At 35.3% G+C, this 16912-nt stretch overlaps 1 protein-coding gene across 4 annotated transcripts in view; it reads left to right on the forward strand.

The window, feature by feature from the left end:
• ASAP2 (ArfGAP with SH3 domain, ankyrin repeat and PH domain 2) overlaps positions 1 to 16912 on the forward strand; it is a 326404-nt gene that overhangs the window by 149991 nt on the left and 159501 nt on the right. For all 4 annotated transcript variants that reach the window (XM_074209626.1, XM_074209625.1, XM_074209628.1 and 1 more), the window contains exon 2: positions 4981 to 5053. In XM_074209626.1, the coding sequence (XP_074065727.1) occupies positions 4981 to 5053 (73 nt within the window). The remainder of the gene's footprint in view (positions 1 to 4980; positions 5054 to 16912) is intronic.

Below are 16912 nucleotides of genomic sequence, written 5' to 3' on the forward strand. Positions count from 1 at the left end.
GTAATTATAGTCTCTCTGGGAGAAGCTTTTGAAATTGGTGATATGCCCTTGATATCAATAATGAGCCTCTAGTATATTTTGATAATCTAAGATAGCGCTTCTAGGCTTAGAAATCACCATCACCAGTAGAATTTTTCTTTTTTAAAGTCTGTAGATAATCACTTCCCAGAGGATATATAGCTATATACCTGACAATAGCTTCTGATTTCTGTTTTCCTTTTATTTTTGGGTTCTCATCGGCAGTTTCTCTCCTTAAATAAGCTCTGTACCCCTTGACAGTAATTTTGTGTTATCCTTTAATTGTTTTGTAATGTGGTTTGGGTGTGTGTGGCAGTATGAATGGAAATATGGCTAGACAAAAAAGTAAATAATCCATAATACTTTATACAAATTCAAATGTTTGTCACAGAGTAGGAAGAGACTGATAAACACTGAATGTACATGTTAGAGTAAAACCAAGATGGTTCTTAATAACCAGGTATAGGAATATTGAAGGTGGTGTATTTTTATTTTTATTAAACTGTTTTGAAAATAATTTTTCTAATAGAATTAGAGTAATTGGCTCATATCAGTGTAAATGTTTGTCCTTCATTTTCAAAGAATACTATGATATCAGGGAAGTGATACCATGACAAGCACATGAATTGGATTTGAGTGCTAAGTTACCAGTCTCACTTTCTCCTCCAGAGCCATCTGGATCCAGTGGCCAGATATGAATCAGGACAACTGGAGATGGCCTGGATGAGAGACAATCAGGGTTAAGTGACTTGCCCAAGGTCACACAGTTTGTGTCGAGTGTCTGACGCTGGATTTGAACTCCAGTCCTTCTGACTCCAAGGCCAGTGCTCTCTCCACTGCCTGGGGTCTCTTCCTACCTGCTTTATCATTCTCACCTTTCTAAATTGAACTCCAGGATGTCTTCATTGAAAAACTATGAATGTATTTTGGAAAAATAAGTGTCCTTATTGTTTCTGTGCATGTTGTTGTTGCTTCCAATTTGTTCGGGAAAATTCTTCTTAAAAGGAGCTGAGATTTTTGTTTTTAGCAACTAATATGCTTTGGAAGAAGGGTCACATCCAGTATGCTAGGTTATTGAAAGAATCAAATGAAATAATTATTGCAAAGCACTAGCATAGTGCCTGGCCTATAGTAAGCACTATCTAAATGTTAGCTATTGCTAATATTATTAGACTAAAGGATTTATTAGTCTGGAAGCTGAGTGTTTGGAAATATGAAAGATACCAAGTTCTTGATCTAAACTTTCTGTCTCCCCTAGTGTTAGTTCAATGCTCAGTACACAGAAGATACTTAATAGATATTTGAGGAAGGAAGGTAATTAGTTCCTGTCTAGATTATCAAGAAGATGTTAATGAAAAAATGGGCCATGATTTTTAATTGCTGAGGAAAAAGTGGGATGATGATGGGAAGTATCCCTTGGTAGGGGATAGATAGACAATCATCTACTTGCTCACTCCTTACTCTTTTTATTGTGCAGTCTGGCTGAGAGAGTGACAAAAATCTAGTCAGCTTTGCAAATAGACTGAAGAAATACAGTATTTGCCAGCCTCTTCCCTTCAAAGATACAAATATATGAGTAAAATAAATGAAACTGTTCTTTCCTATTAACTTGCTCCCTAGTATTATTTTAGCCTGAGTGAGGTAAAAAGACTAATAATAAACAAATTATAAATTTATAATAAATAAAAAACAAATTAAGAGACTTAGTCCTAATAAACAGAAGTTTACTTGGTATTGTGAAAAAAAGAGAATCAACTTCTGGTCCCAGCTCTAGCACTAATTAGCTGTGTGTCTTACCCTCTTTGGAGGGAAATCTAGTGATGATTGTATTACACCACAACTTCTACCCCATGTTTTAACTCATGCCATTTCTTGAACTGAAAATACATTCTGTTTCCTTTTATAGTAATCTAGCCTTTTCATCATTGCTCACGAGCTCACAGACATTTGGAGACTACATACTTACTCTCTTACCCCCTATTTTGAAACTGAAGTCTCCCCTATCTTGCCCAGATTGGGAGTGCAGCAGCTCACCACCACATCCCTCTGTGAAACCCTCTGGAATCTCTGACCTGCTCATTTTTCTGACCTGGGACAGCTGGGCTCTACTCTGGGCAGCCTGGGGTCTCGGCTCTGCTCCCAGGGACTCAACATATTAGTCCCATTTACTGTGAGCACTCAGTTGACTTGAAAACTCCTGAACTCAAGCCACCCATCTGCTTTGACCTCCTGTAGCAAAAATCATAGGAGTATCCCAGCACACCTGGCTCTTGCTATCTTTAAGAATCTCATTTCTTCTCATGCAAAACCCTCAGTTTTGGTTGAAATTAAATGACTGATAGATGAATTGGAAAATGGAAAAGGATGAAAGACAGATACATTTATTAAAATTCAATTTTTCATCCATTGTTTTCCTTTCTATTTTGTTCTAAAACAACTGTCTGTTCCAAACATAAACTCATGCCCATCCTTTCCTTTAGAGTTTCAAATTTGAGCTCAGCAAACCTAATAAACTGTCTTACTAAGAGCTACCTCTTATGAGTTCCCTCATTTTTGGTTGCATTTAAGAACAATAAGTAGCATGGAACATCATAAAATTATAGAGCTATGTAAAGGGATTAAAAATTATCTAGGACAATCCCCTCATCATTCATAGATGAGGAAATCAAGCTTCAGAAAGAAATGACTTTACTATATTCTGTCACTCCAAGCCCACCACTCATTCTTCTTTCAATTTATCTTGAAAATCTGATCTTCATTTCTTCAAGCCTCCCCCCACCCCCCGCCCATGTCCCAACTCTTTATTCTCCTAACCCTGTCAGCAGAGGACCTGGCTTCTTAATTTACTGAAAAAAATAGTCCTTTTGCCATAACCTCCCTCTTCTCCTTTCCTTCACATCTCTACTTTCTTCTTTGCTTTAATCTCTGATAAAGAATTCTCTTCCTCAAGGCTAACCTCTCTGTATATGTACCCTTGGTCGCACATGACCTTCATAATTATCCCCGCCCCCCTCTTCTTCCAATCTTCAAACACTGCCTACATCCTGATTCATTTCTTGAAAAACACACACACACACACATACACACACACACACACACACACACCCCCATCCATAACCCCTAGCTTTTAAAAAGAAAGCACATAAAACCTTCACTTGACCTACCACCCTCTTTTTTCTCTTGACTCCCTTTCACAACTAAACTCCCAAAAAGAGATATCTGTACATCTGTCTTCTAGCTTCCAACCTCATGGCTCAACTGGAACTGCTGTGTCTACAGGAATAGGGGGAGGGAGAGGGAGACACAGAGTCAGAGAGACTGAGAAGTGCTTAATTCAACATCTCTTTATCTACTGGTTCCTTCCCTGATGCCTTCACACATGCCCAAATCTCCAACCTTTCCTTCAACCCCTACTCTCATTCCCAACCCCACAAACCATCATTCACTTGACTTTTATCATCCCCTCAAATAAATTCTTGTCTTTCTCTTCCCTTTTACAATCAAACTTCTAGAAAAATTTCTTTACTAAACTATCTACATTTTCTCATTTCTCAAACCAGTGCAATATGAGTTTTCATTCCATTACAGAAACTTCTCAATAAGGTCACCAGTGCTGTCTTTAAGACTAAACTTCATGATATTTCTCATATACAACATCCTTCTTAACTTTGTTCAACCTTTGACATGTTCAGATGTGTGGAAACCTTTACCTTCTGGTTCTTTGAGTTTGATTAATTTAGGTACAATTTCTTTAAGTTAGCAAAATGAAGTGACTGCTAGTTTAGCCTTCCATATTGATTAATTGCCCAAGGGTTCCCTGTTGAAATTTGCTCTTAATTAGGTATAAATCTACAAAATACAAAAGGAAGATGACTAAAATCAGTGCTTTTTCCACCTGCTATGTTTTAATTAAAATATCTTTATAGGTAGCCTCTCACCTTGATCTCAGTATTTCTGCTTTACAAAGAATAGGAAAATAAGATATTGTTTCTTAGCTAGTATACATTCAAATCTACATTTGTGAAGCCAACACTCTTTTCCTCACTTTTGAACTTCGTAAAATTGGTTATTTATCATGCCTATTTTTATATGTGTGCTATTTTACATAGGTCTATTTTTGCCTGGTATATGGTTGTGAGAGCTGTTTCCAAGTTTAGAAGTATAATGTGGGAGGAAACCTTTAGAGTTAGCTTAAGTTTTACAGAGTATTTTCCCTCTTGTTAGTAGAGAATTAAGCTTGTCATACCAGGGTGCATCTCCTCACCCCAGTTTTGTTTCTTTAGCTGAAATTTTTGACTTGATGTTATCTGCCTGGATTTTTGGTGCCAGAGATTGGAGATTAAGATTAAGAATTATAGAATCTTATAAATAGAACCTTTGAGACCCTAGCTTTGTGGATGGACCCCTCTGACAATTTGGCAAAACCTATGGAGCCTCTTTCAGAATATTGTCTTTAAATGCATGAAATAAAATAAACAGGATTATAAAGAATACTAATTGGGTTTAGCTCTACTGCAGTTTAGAACTCCCTAACTCAAGTGAGCACCAGCCCTGGAGTCAGGAGGACCTGAATTCAAATATGACCTCAGACACTTAATACTTAGCTGGGTAACCTGGGGCAAGTCACTTAACCCCATTGCCTTGCCCCCCCCCAAAAAAAAGGTTAATCAACCCAAATGAACACTCGTCAAGAAATTGAGGCTCAAGGAAGGATGGATTACCTGCTTGAAGTCATACAACTAGTTAGATAAATCTAAGACTAGAATCCATGTCTTAATGTCTCTGAATTTAAGTTGTTGTCTCCTACCTACACTAGAAGTTGCCCCAAAGGAGTAGTGTCATATGTTGTCCTCAAGTAGATTAGAGAAATCTAGTGAACTGGGGTGTGGGGAAAGGTGATTTCAAGGTAATAATGATTCACAATTTGGATTATGGCCATTTAAAATATCTTCTCTATTTCAGGCTTTGGATGTGGACCGTACAGTTCTTTACAAAATGAAGAAATCAGTGAAAGCAATAAACATCTCTGGGTTAGGTGAGTACCTGAATGGCATTGATGATGACTAAATTAACTCTTTTTTCTATACATTTAAATAACAGAGAAGTTTGATAATTTCCTTTTCTTATAGAATCTAAGTACTACATTTTAATAAAAACAGACAAGAAGTAAAAGTCTAGTTTGGGTATTTAACCACATTTATTCTTCCTACTTCTTGTCTGGTGTTATATCTTGTCCTCTAGCTTTCTTTCCTAGTAATTTCTCACACAAATTGCCCTAGACCAAGTCATCTTTATCCTTGGCCTTTCTGACTTGGCTCATACCATTCCCCAAGCTTGGATTCATAGATTCAAACTACTAAAATTAAAAGAAACTATCAAGGTCGTCTATATAACCTTCTACTTATTGCAGAAGTCATCTATAATATCTCTGACAATTGTTATCCAGCATTTGCTTGAAGACTTCTTCTGATGAAATACTTACTATTTAGCAAAATAGCCAGGTTTATTTTTAGACATTTCCAGACATGTAGAATTGCTATATAGGTAGTTTTATCAACAATGAATGCTATCAGTTGGGGTTTGAGGGAGGAAAAGGGAAAAGACAGCATTGACTTTAATCTAGGGTGGCTTTATGAAGGATTTCAATTTATCTTGAAAATCTGATCCTCATTTCTTCAAGCCTCCCCCCAATGTCTCAACTCTTTATTCTCTTAACCCTGTCAGCAGAGGACCTGGCTTCCTGATTTACTGAAAAAATAGTCTTTTTGCTTGGCATATTTACATACCTATACTTGCCCCAGTTGCTGTCACTATAGATAGTCCTTTTGTCCCAGTGGACAAGGGCATGTTCATTGCTACTCCTGGAGGCCAACTTAACTTTGTGTCTCCCACTTGAGCTTGAAGTCTCATGGACTTTTAGAGCTAAAAGGAACCTTAGAAATGGTCTCATTTAGTATCTCATTTTACAGGTGAGACAACTGAGGTTCAAAGAGGAGACAATGTCATGTTTAATATTACTTAGCTAGTCAACAGAGCCTAGATAGACCAGAATTGAGGTATCCTGTCATTTTTGGCCCATTGTTTCACTCATCATATGACTTCAAATTGTTAATTTGATAATTATTGGTAACTTTATAATTATATTTTATAGAATTGTTTATTTTTATATGTGTGGAATTGCCCTCCTTGATTGTAAAGTTCAGGGAGCAGGAGCTAATTCATAGTTACCTTTCTTTAATCCTTAGAGCATTCAGTATAGTTAATTATTAAGTTGTCCTTGATTGAATTATGAATGACGACTTGCTTGTCTATTTGGTCAGGATATTTTCTCTGATGTCATATTTAAGTCAATAAGCATTTATATATTATTTAGAATAAGTAGAATGACTGACTTTTAAAGGAGTAGAATATTAAATTTTGCTGGTAAACAAGACATTTCAGAAATTGTTCTGATACTTGAATGTTTCTATATATACTTTACTATAATGTCTTGAGATTATGGGATTGGGGGAATTTTATAGGATCATAACTACAAGAGACAATAGAGAGCATTTTTGCTTTTTACAAAGGAAATCAAACATTAAATAGGTGAAGTGACTTGCCCAGTCATGCATATAATAAATGGAAGGGTAGGAATTTGAACCCAGATATTCTGACCCTACCTCCAGAACGTGATAGGTCTTAAAAATAATTTTATATTAACTGTTTCTATGGTTATTCTCATCATAAATAAAAAGGAAACATTTTAATTACTTGGATAAAACTTAGCTACGTGACTTCTGTTCCTTGGAACTTTTGAGAAAGACAAATGTGAAAAGCCCTTCCTGAAAGTCTTAATTTATAAATAAACAAAGACTCTGATGTCCAAAAGCTTTCCATTGAGATTCTAATATCAACTTTTCAGTCTCCCCCCAGGTCCCAGTATGCCCTGTGTCATCCTTTGTTTAATGAGACCATATTCTTGTTGCTGTTGTTCAGTTTCTTTTGTTGTTGTGTTTCACCTCATTTGTGGTTTTCTTGGCAAAGGTACTAGAGTGGTTTTCCATTTCCTTCTCTACCTCATTTTATAGATGAGGAAACTGAGGTAACCAGGATTTTACAGGGTTTACAGGCTAAGATATGTATGAGACCAAATTTGAGTTCAAGTCTTCTTTACTCCAGGTTGTGCCACCTCACTGCCCCTTTCTAGCTTTGAAGTTAGACATATTTTTTAAAAATCCACTAGCCTTGGGTTCTACATGAGTTTTTCCTTCCCAAAACCTAATCCACTCTTAGAACATAAAAGATTTGTCCAAAGATTAGGCAATGTGCTATACGCTTAGAAGATTATCATCTATAGCCTCCATATTATTACTGCTTTGAAGGATTTAATACCACTTTTAGGTGCTTAAGTTCTGGTATGCTTTTTGTAAAAGTCAAAGAAATGAGCATGTAATTTGATAACTTCTCCAGCATAGACCTAGAAAGTTAGAACTTTCATGAAGTTTAATACTTGATTTTAGGGGTCAGAAAGGCCCAGAGAAGGGAAACAATTTGCTCTAGTCACATGGCTCTTTAGGATTCCTGCTTTTCAAGAGATATAAGAGGGGAAAAAATGAAGCCAGATTATGAAGTAATGACTGACTCATTCCCCAATTGATATGGAAAGGTAATTCTCAAATGAAGAAATTAAAGCTATCTATAGTCATATGAAAAAATGCTGTAAATCATTATTGAATAGAGAAATGCAAATTAAAACAACCCCGAGGTGCCAACTCACACTTATCAGATTGGCCAATATGACTAAAAAGGAAAACAATCAGTGGTGTAGGGAGTATGAGAAAACTGGGACACTAATGCATTATTAGTGGAATTGTGAGCTGATCCAGCCTTTCTGGAGAGCAGTATGAAATTATGCCCCAAAGGCAGTAAAACTGTGCATACCCTTTCATCCAGCAATATCGGTACTAGTTCTGTATCTCAAAGAGATCACAGAAAAGGGTAAAAAAAAAAAAAAACAACACAAAAATAATTATAGCAACTCTCTTCTTAGTGGCAAAGAATTGGAAATTGAGGGGATCCTCATCAATTGGGGAATGGCTGAACAAATTGTGGTATATGAATCTGATGGAATACTATTGTTCTGTTAAAAATCATGAGGGACGGGCCTTCAGAATAGCCTGGAAAGTTGCATGTACTGATGTGAGTAGAACCAGAACATTGTACACACCAACAGCAGGATGGGGTGATGATCAATTATCTTGGACTTGTTCACTTAAGCAGTACAATAGTGAAAGACAAGTCTTAAAGAATTGAGATGGAGACTTCCATCCATATCCAGAGAAGGAACTTTGGAGTTTAAATACAGACCAAAGCTTACTATCTTTCATTTTTAAAAGTTGTCTCGTGTATGATATTTTTTTCCCATTTTGATTTGATTCTTATACAAGATTTCACATGATTAATATGGATCTTTGTTTATCATGATTATATATGTGTGTGTGTGTGTGTGTGTGTGTGTGTGTGTATATATATATATATATATATATATATAGAGAGAGAGAGAGAGAGAGAGAGAGAGAGAGAGAGAGAGAGAGTTCCAGTCTCTTGTCTGTCATTTTTGGTAACATCCTCCATGGGAACTATTTTGAAAAAAAATGCTATTCATTTGAATATTTATGTTCTGAGTTTTTTTTAATCAATCACATTAATTTGTAGTTTTCATGCATATGTAATATACTACCTTTTTATTTCTACATATCTCTTTTAAAAATAAAATTATGCTTGGCTTTTTAACCTACATTAATCTCTCTCCATTGTTGGTTCATCAATGAAGAAAGCAAAAACCTCTTTGCTTTCCACAGGGTCTTTCCGCATCTGGCTTTTTGTCACTTAAATGTAATATGCCAGATTTTTTTTCCTGCTTCTTTGGGTTTTCCCATGCCATGGCCTCTCTCCAGCCTGGAATTCCCTTTTTTTTAATCACCATTGTAAATTCTTTTTTTTTCTTTTTCTTTTCTTTCTTTTTTTTTTTTTTTTACAAGGCAATGGGGTTAAGTAGTTTGCCCAAGGTCACACAGTTAGGTAATTATTAAGTGTCTAAGGCTGGATTTGAACTCAGGTACTCCTGACTCCAAGGCTGGTGCTCTGTCCACTGTGCCACCTAGCTGCCCCCACCATTCTGAATTCTAACCATCTTTTAAAATAAACTTGTAAAATATTTATTTAAATTATTTAATATTTGTGCTTAAGTTTGAAGCTGTATTTTTGTTTTGTTTTTTGCTTTTTTATCACACAGTTTCATTCTTGACAATATACTACTTTGTTATCTAATGGCTTCATTTGATAGTCTTTGTTTTTGGTAGAAGGTCATAAATCTTTGTGGATGGTGATATGTTTCTATGCTTATCATGTCCCTACCCAACATAGGAACATGTATTAACAGATATTCAAGTATTATTTCTGTAATTTAAAATTTTGGATTTACCCTTCTAGAATGAGAAAAGTTGTTTTGTAATCTTCAGCTAAGACATATTAGCTATCTTTTAAAGATTTTTAAAACTTTAAATTTCTTAAAAATATATTTTCTCATTGCCACCCAGAATATGCAAGCAAACGTATTCAGAATATAGCCAGATCTTCCATTCTTTCATGTGAGAGATGAAATTTTCAGAAAGAATAGAGTTTATATTTTTAAAAGCAAGTCAGTGAATCAAAAAAATATCAGTGTGCCTCAGAAGCACATATAAAAGCAGCTATATTTTTTTTAACTCTTGTTTCCAAAAAAAAGATGCTAGACATCAACTAGATGTAGTTTCAGGGCAGCGGGGAGGGGAATTGTCTTGGTGAGTTCCTGTTTGCAGAAACAGCTATTGTAGTTCTTGTTGAGAAACAGTTTCTATAATATTTTTCCCACCCTTAATAAGCTGCCATCTGTCCTCCTTTCAAAGAAAAATTCCCAGTTGTACATATTTATTTAAAAATGCATTTAGGCAGAAATTTCCCAAGCTTAGTCTCAGCACAAAGGTGATCTTTTTCCCCCTTTCTTTTCTGAGAAGTTTGGGCCAAATTTTTTCAGCTGTGTTTGACTTATCTGTGAGTGGAAACATTTTCCCTTTTATTAAAAAAGAAACAACAAAAACTTCTATTTTCACTTCTCTAAAATCACTATTACTACTGTACTTGATGAAGTTATTCTTGAATATAATCTTCCCAAATTATCTTAATATTAATAATATTAACATTAATAGAACCACTTGGAATGACTTTGAAGTGTGTGTGTGTACACACACACACACACACACAAGACAAAGACCCCTAAGGAAGGGAATTTTCATTTGCTGACTATCTTTTATGTGGAAGAAAAGAAGATTAAAAATTCAATAGTTTGGTAATGTTTGGGGGGTGGGTGCAATATATTTTATTATTCAGATATGTATCCTAATACACAAAATATGGCTACTAAAGCAATCTTAATATTTTTAACACAAGTTAAATATGATCAGTGAGGCAGAATTCATGATTGGAATAAGGAAAGAAAGGATCATCTGATCATGATTTCAGAGCTGGGTAGGATATTAGAGGTCACATAGATCCAATCCTCTTATCCATCTAGAACAACTTCTTGTTTTATAGATGAAGAAAGTGAGGCTCATAAAGATTTGTCCAAGTTATACATATGGTAAATGATAGTGATGGGATAACCATTCCATTTCAATGGAAAAGAAATTGTAGAGCTATGGGGTAAATGCTAATACATATAGGTGGATTTGAAACTAGTTGACTAGTTAGACCCAGATAGGTCAGTATCAGTTCAGAAAGAGATGTCTAGTGGGCTTCCCCAAGGATATCTGTGTTTGGTGGCTTTTGCTGGTTTTTTTCCCAGAGTGATTTAGTAAAAGGAAAAGAGGAGTATCATTGTTTATTCAGTGAATAGGTGCCTATAGAGGTGCCCACTCCTCCAGGATGGAAACACCAAAAAGAAACTTGTAGGTGAATATGTTAAAAGGAGATAATCACAGAAGTGACATTTTAAAGAAAACATGTAACAGATTTTATTTGTTGAAAGGGGAATGAAACATCTGACATGGAACTGCAAAATTAACACAGAGGCAAAATATGGCATTGATAAAGAGACTTCAATTTTCTGAAATTCTGTTATCTTCTTCATATTAGTTTAAAAAATAGTGTTGAATGTTTCATATGCCTTTACATATCCCTCAATATAGAGGAAGTGATGAGGAGAAATGTTCGAATGAGATAATGCAGATAGTACACTCTATAAATGTAAGCTTTCTGTTGTTATTATTAAATGTTTCCCTACTGAATTCTGACCAAAGAAGAGTGAGTGGCTGATAGGAAAGTGATTAGAAACTCTGGGGTGATTATGTCTTTTGGGAGCCTATTATTAACAAGGAAGGAAAAGTCATAGTGCTGTTAAACAAATGTTCCTGATATTTAGGAAAATTGCAAAAGAAAAAGAAATTGAGGAAAAAGTTGTAGTCCAAAGACTGTAGAAGGAAATTTGACTTAAGATAGTTTTGAAAAAATTAAAAACAAAATTCTAAACACCTAGAATTTTTTAACCTGAGTTCTGTAAGCTTGTGGTAATATTTTGATAACAATATTTCAGTATAATATGTTGCCTTTGAAATGGAATATATTTTTATGCATTTAAAAACATGATTATGAGAAGGGGTCTATGGGCTGTCCCCAGGCTGCCAAAGGGTCCGTGATATGAAAGGGTTAAGAGTCCCTGATGAGGAAGAATGGTACATAGGGAGCTCTGCCCTGAGTTCAGGATGGTATACATAGAAGGTAGAAAGAGTAATTCTTACTTTCAGCAAGCACCTCTTAACACTTGTCTTGTGAAAAGGTCTCTCTGTTTGGCATTGGTAATGCCAAGAGAAAGGGAAGGCAATTTTGTCTGGCCTAAATGATTGCTACAATCTCTTGGATGGTCTTCTCTAGTTCCTCCTTTTGCAAATTGCCAGCCCTGAAGGGCTGGGCTCATGCTACTCCCCTGTTAGTAAGCTTCAGAGGTTCCTTCTTGATTTTAGAGTAAAATGCAAACTCGTTTTTGCATCTGTAAAGTGCTTCCTGATCTGGTTCCAAATTACTTCTCCAAACTGATTCTGTATTACTTCCCTTTATATTATAGGTTCCAGCCAAATTGACCATTTCCCATACATATCCTGACCACGTGTGCATTTCTTTGCAGTCTTTCCTTTGCCTCCAGACCCCTTGCATCTCAGTTTTCCCTCAGAATTTAGTACAGATACAATCTCCTACAAGAGACCATACTTCATTTCCACATATGAAATTCTCCTCTCCTCCATTATTTTGAATTTACTCAATATTTTGTTGAAATTACCTATGTACAGTGTTTTTCCTTAGTGGAAATTCAGTTCTGTTTTTTGTTTTGTCTTTATTTTCTCATCATATAACTTTTTTAATTGAATTGAGCTTATATTTTATTGGGATAAGTGGAAATAAATGCAAAGGAGTAGCATGACTCAGGAATTTCTGATGACTTTGAAGTATAAATATGTAAAGTAAAAAATGGCAATTAAATTTGAATTTTAACTTTTTTAAAGTTAAATGTTTTAATGTTCAAAGCAAAATGAAAAAGGAAGGGCTAGGAAGTTAATGACATGCTAGAGACATAGAATCATGCAATACTAATTTTGCTTCTGTTTTGAATAGGAAAGGGAATGATTTTCAACTTGGGAAAGATAGAAAAATGCACGGTTAAGAGAGGAAGACATTCAAGCTAGGTAGGGAGATATCAAGAGAGTACTTAACTGATTTAATGGTCATGCTCTAGCAAATTATATTCTAGGATGCTGCAAGAACTTGCACCTGTGATAACCAGTGTGCCTTTGGTAATCTTTGAAGAACTTGGAGAAGAAGAAAGGTTCCAAAAGAGTAGGTGGACAAATGTTGTTTCAACATTAAAAAAAAGAAATAACCCAGATTCTAGAAATTCTCTATTAAATAAACATGGTATTTGTCTGCAAAACTGTCACATGGATCATTTATCTAGTTGGTGATATTTTAGATTAGATTATTTAGAGAATACAAGGATAGAAGTAATCATGTGTACCACCACCATGTCCACATATTATGTTTTTAAAGCCCAACTCAAGTCATGTCTTTCATTAAGTTTCCCTTCATTGTTTCAATCTACAGACCAAGTAGGTACAATGAAGAAGGCTTCCAGGTATATAATGGTAAAAATTCTTATGTACTAATTTATCTTAAGTTATTTACATATCTGTTTATAGAAGTAATATTAGATTGTAGACTTCATTAGGGCAAAGAGACTTGTTCTTATTTAATCTTTCTGTCTTCTCCCACACAGCGCTTTATTTATAATATTAACTTCAATGTATGTTGAGATTGAATTAACCTAATTTCCTTTTCTAATGGGATTCCTAAACTGATAAAAAATAAGAAAATGTCTTAGATATAATGTTTCTGGATTTCATAATATATATCACAAAGTTTCCTATTCTAGTCTATTTTTTAACTATCTTTTCAGAATATAGACTGTGTTGGTAGAGAAGTTGGGATCTGTAGGTACAGAATAAGGTTTATGATGTTAGAGGGGATCACTGTCAGTTTGTTTTGCTTGACTGTATTTTCTCATATCTACCATTTATAATCCTTAGTTTTTTTAACATTTGATTCATATGCCATTTGTCTATGAAAACCATTTCTAATTGACCCCAGCCACTACCGCTATCCCCCTCCCCAAAAATATATTTTTGTTTACTTATATATGCACATTTGGTCTCCCTTTCTGGAATGTGAGCACCTTGAGTGTAGGAGATATTCTGTTTTTACCTTTGTAGCTCTGATGCCTAACACAGGACCTGAAAAAAATTATATACCTAATAAATGCAACTTGATTAAATTACCTTTGTTTAAAAAGGAGTCCTTTAAAATGAGATAATATAGGAATGACAGTGATGTTTAAACCACTGAAAGAAGATTTTTAATAAGAAAAATAGATGATAGTAAAATCCAGCTTATTTGTGACTAATTAAATATCTTTACCTAAAAAGTATTGATACTAAGATCTCCTCTTTGAACCTATCCCACTTAGCATTTTTTTTTGCAAGTCTATGAGGTTAAGTGACTTGCCCAAGATCACATAGCTAAGTAAGTATTGAGTGTCTCAGACTGTATTTGAATTCCATGTCCTCCTGACTCCAGGCTTGGTGCTCTTTGCGTTGTATCACCTAGCTGCACCTGCATGTTAGCATTTTTATTAATGACCTGAATAAATAAATTTTTTAAAAACTTGATTATTAGATTTGCTAATGACTTATCCCCCCCCCAAAAAAAATAAATCCTGGAAGCGATAGTCAGTATAATGAATGAAAGAATTAAGATTCAGAAGAGTTGAAATCCAACATGATAAAATTTAATGCATGTAAATGTAAAGGCATTCATTTAGGGTAACAAAAAAATGTAAATACAAGCCCGGGATTTTAGGGATCTAATTTATGACTCATGTGAAAAAGACCTGAAGCATTCAGTTGACTCTAAGCTGAATATCAGCCAACCTAGTGTCCAAGTACTAAAACTTTAATGGAATTGTGGAATTCTTAGAGAGAATGCAAACTTCTCTGATCAAAGGTAACTTTGTCTTGGGAGTTAGACACAGTTTCAGTCTTTGTATTTATATCCCCGGCACCAAGCATGGTTGCTGGCACATAGTGAGTGCTTGATAATATTTGATCGTTGATTTATGTGATAAAGGTAAACTGATAGACCACTAGGGTTTGGATAACAGGACACATAAGTCTATATCCAAAAGCCTGACCTTGATGGCTAATATTGGTTGTGGAAATAACAAGAAGACAAAACATAAACTACCTAGTAGATTCAAGAAATGAGGAATTGGAGAACTAGATTGAAAGAGGGTCATGGGAACTAGAGTGGCAGAGGATCTTAAAAATCTCTAGTGCCCTTATTTTATCAGTCAGGAGACAACATAGTACAGTGGGAAGAATACTAGATTTAGAGTAAGAGAGTATGGGTTTGAATCATCTCTCTTCTATTGATGTGTCCAATAGTCAAATAACTTACCCACTCTGGATCTTCATTTTTTAGTTGTGTTGGAAAGGGTTATGTTCCTCATTTAATGTGGCAGAGAGAAGGAATGACTTTCCCAAGGACTGACACCTAAACCCTTGTCAACTCTATGCAAATTATTTTCAGATCTATATCCAGGCTTAGTCTCTTTCCTGAGCTCCACTCTCACATTTCCACCTATCTTTTGGATATCCATAACTTCATTAAAACTGCTAATTATTTTTCCTTCAATCAGCAAAGTGATTTTTGAAAGATTAAGGGGAATTGATTTCATTAGAATCCTTGCCTTTTCTACTCATCCTTATTTATATGAAAAGACTTGTTGAGTAGAATTTTAAATTATCTAAAGACTCAAAAGTTACATCTGCTTAACTCTAATATTATTTGGAAAATATTTAGTTCAAGCAGTTAGAAATGTTTATGAAATTCTTGTGGTTGATATTATGCTTGCATTGGAAAAATATTTTCCCTCCATACAGCTTGCCCTTTTAGACTTTGTTTGGTTTTTAAAGGAAAGACAGCCCAATGATCTGGAGTTGGCCTAGAAAAGTTGCCCACACTGATCACCAAGGGAGTGAGTTACTGGAACAGGAATAGCCAGCTTCCTAGGAAGTTAAGGTGCATTTTATGAGAAGGAACAGATTGAATGCTGATTCTTAAGAAGAGAGAAGTATTAATCTATTTGTTACACATTCAACAAATACTGAGCCTTGGGATTAATTTAAAAATATCATGGTACCAGTGAAAAAAGGATAGGTCAGGACCAGGGTTCTTTGACTATGGTCAAGTCATTTGTCTCTTTGAGTGCCTCATTTTCTTCATCTGTGAACCCTATTTACCCCTAAGATCTGCCCTGAGTCTTTGATTCTGTGTATGTTGTATAATATGAAGAGGCATCATGGTTTAAGGGAAAGAAAGAACAGTTGCTATCTTGGCCATGTCTCTGAGAAGCTGTGTATTTTTTTCCAAAGATTTTATTTATTTTGAGTTTTAAAGTTTTTCCCCTAATCTTGCTTCCCTCCCCCACCCCCACCCCCACCCCCACCCCACAGAAGACAATTTGCCAGTCTTATACATTGTTTCCATGGTATACATTGATCCAAATTGAATGTGATGAGAGAGAACTCATATCCTTAAGGAAGAAAAATAAAGTATAAGAGGTAGCAAAATTACATAATAAGATAACCATATTTTTTTCTAAATTGAAGGTAAAAGTCTTTGGTCTTTGTTCAAACTCCACAATTCTTTGGATTCGGATGGTATTCTCCATTGCAGATAGCCCAAAACTATCCCTAATTGTTGCGCTGATCAGTTCATGCAAATTCCTCCAGGTTTCCCTGAATTTCATCCCTCCTAGTTTCTAATAGAACAGTAGTGTTCCATGACATACATACAGCATAGTTTGTTAAGCCATTCCCCAATTGAAGGACATTTACTTGATTTTGGATTTGAACCCAAATACTCCTGACTCCAGGGCCAGTGCTTTATCCACTGTGCCACCTAGCCTCCCCTGCTATGAATATTTTTGTACAAGTGATGTTTTTCCCCATTTTCATGATCTCTTCAGGGTATAGACCCAGTAGTGGTATTGCTGGATCACAGGGTATGTACATTTTTGTTGCCCTTTGGGTGTAACTCCAGATTGCTCTTCAGAAAGGTTGGATGAGTTCACAGTTCCACCAACAATGTATTAGTGTCCCAAATTTCCAACATTGATCATTATCCTTTCTGGTCATATTGGCCAGTCTAAGAGTGTGAGGTGGTACCTCAGAGATCAAGCTGTGTATTTTGAACAAGGTATTTAATCTTC

This window comes from Macrotis lagotis, chromosome 1 (assembly GCF_037893015.1).
Source record: "Macrotis lagotis isolate mMagLag1 chromosome 1, bilby.v1.9.chrom.fasta, whole genome shotgun sequence".
Lineage (NCBI taxonomy): Eukaryota > Metazoa > Chordata > Mammalia > Peramelemorphia > Peramelidae > Macrotis > Macrotis lagotis.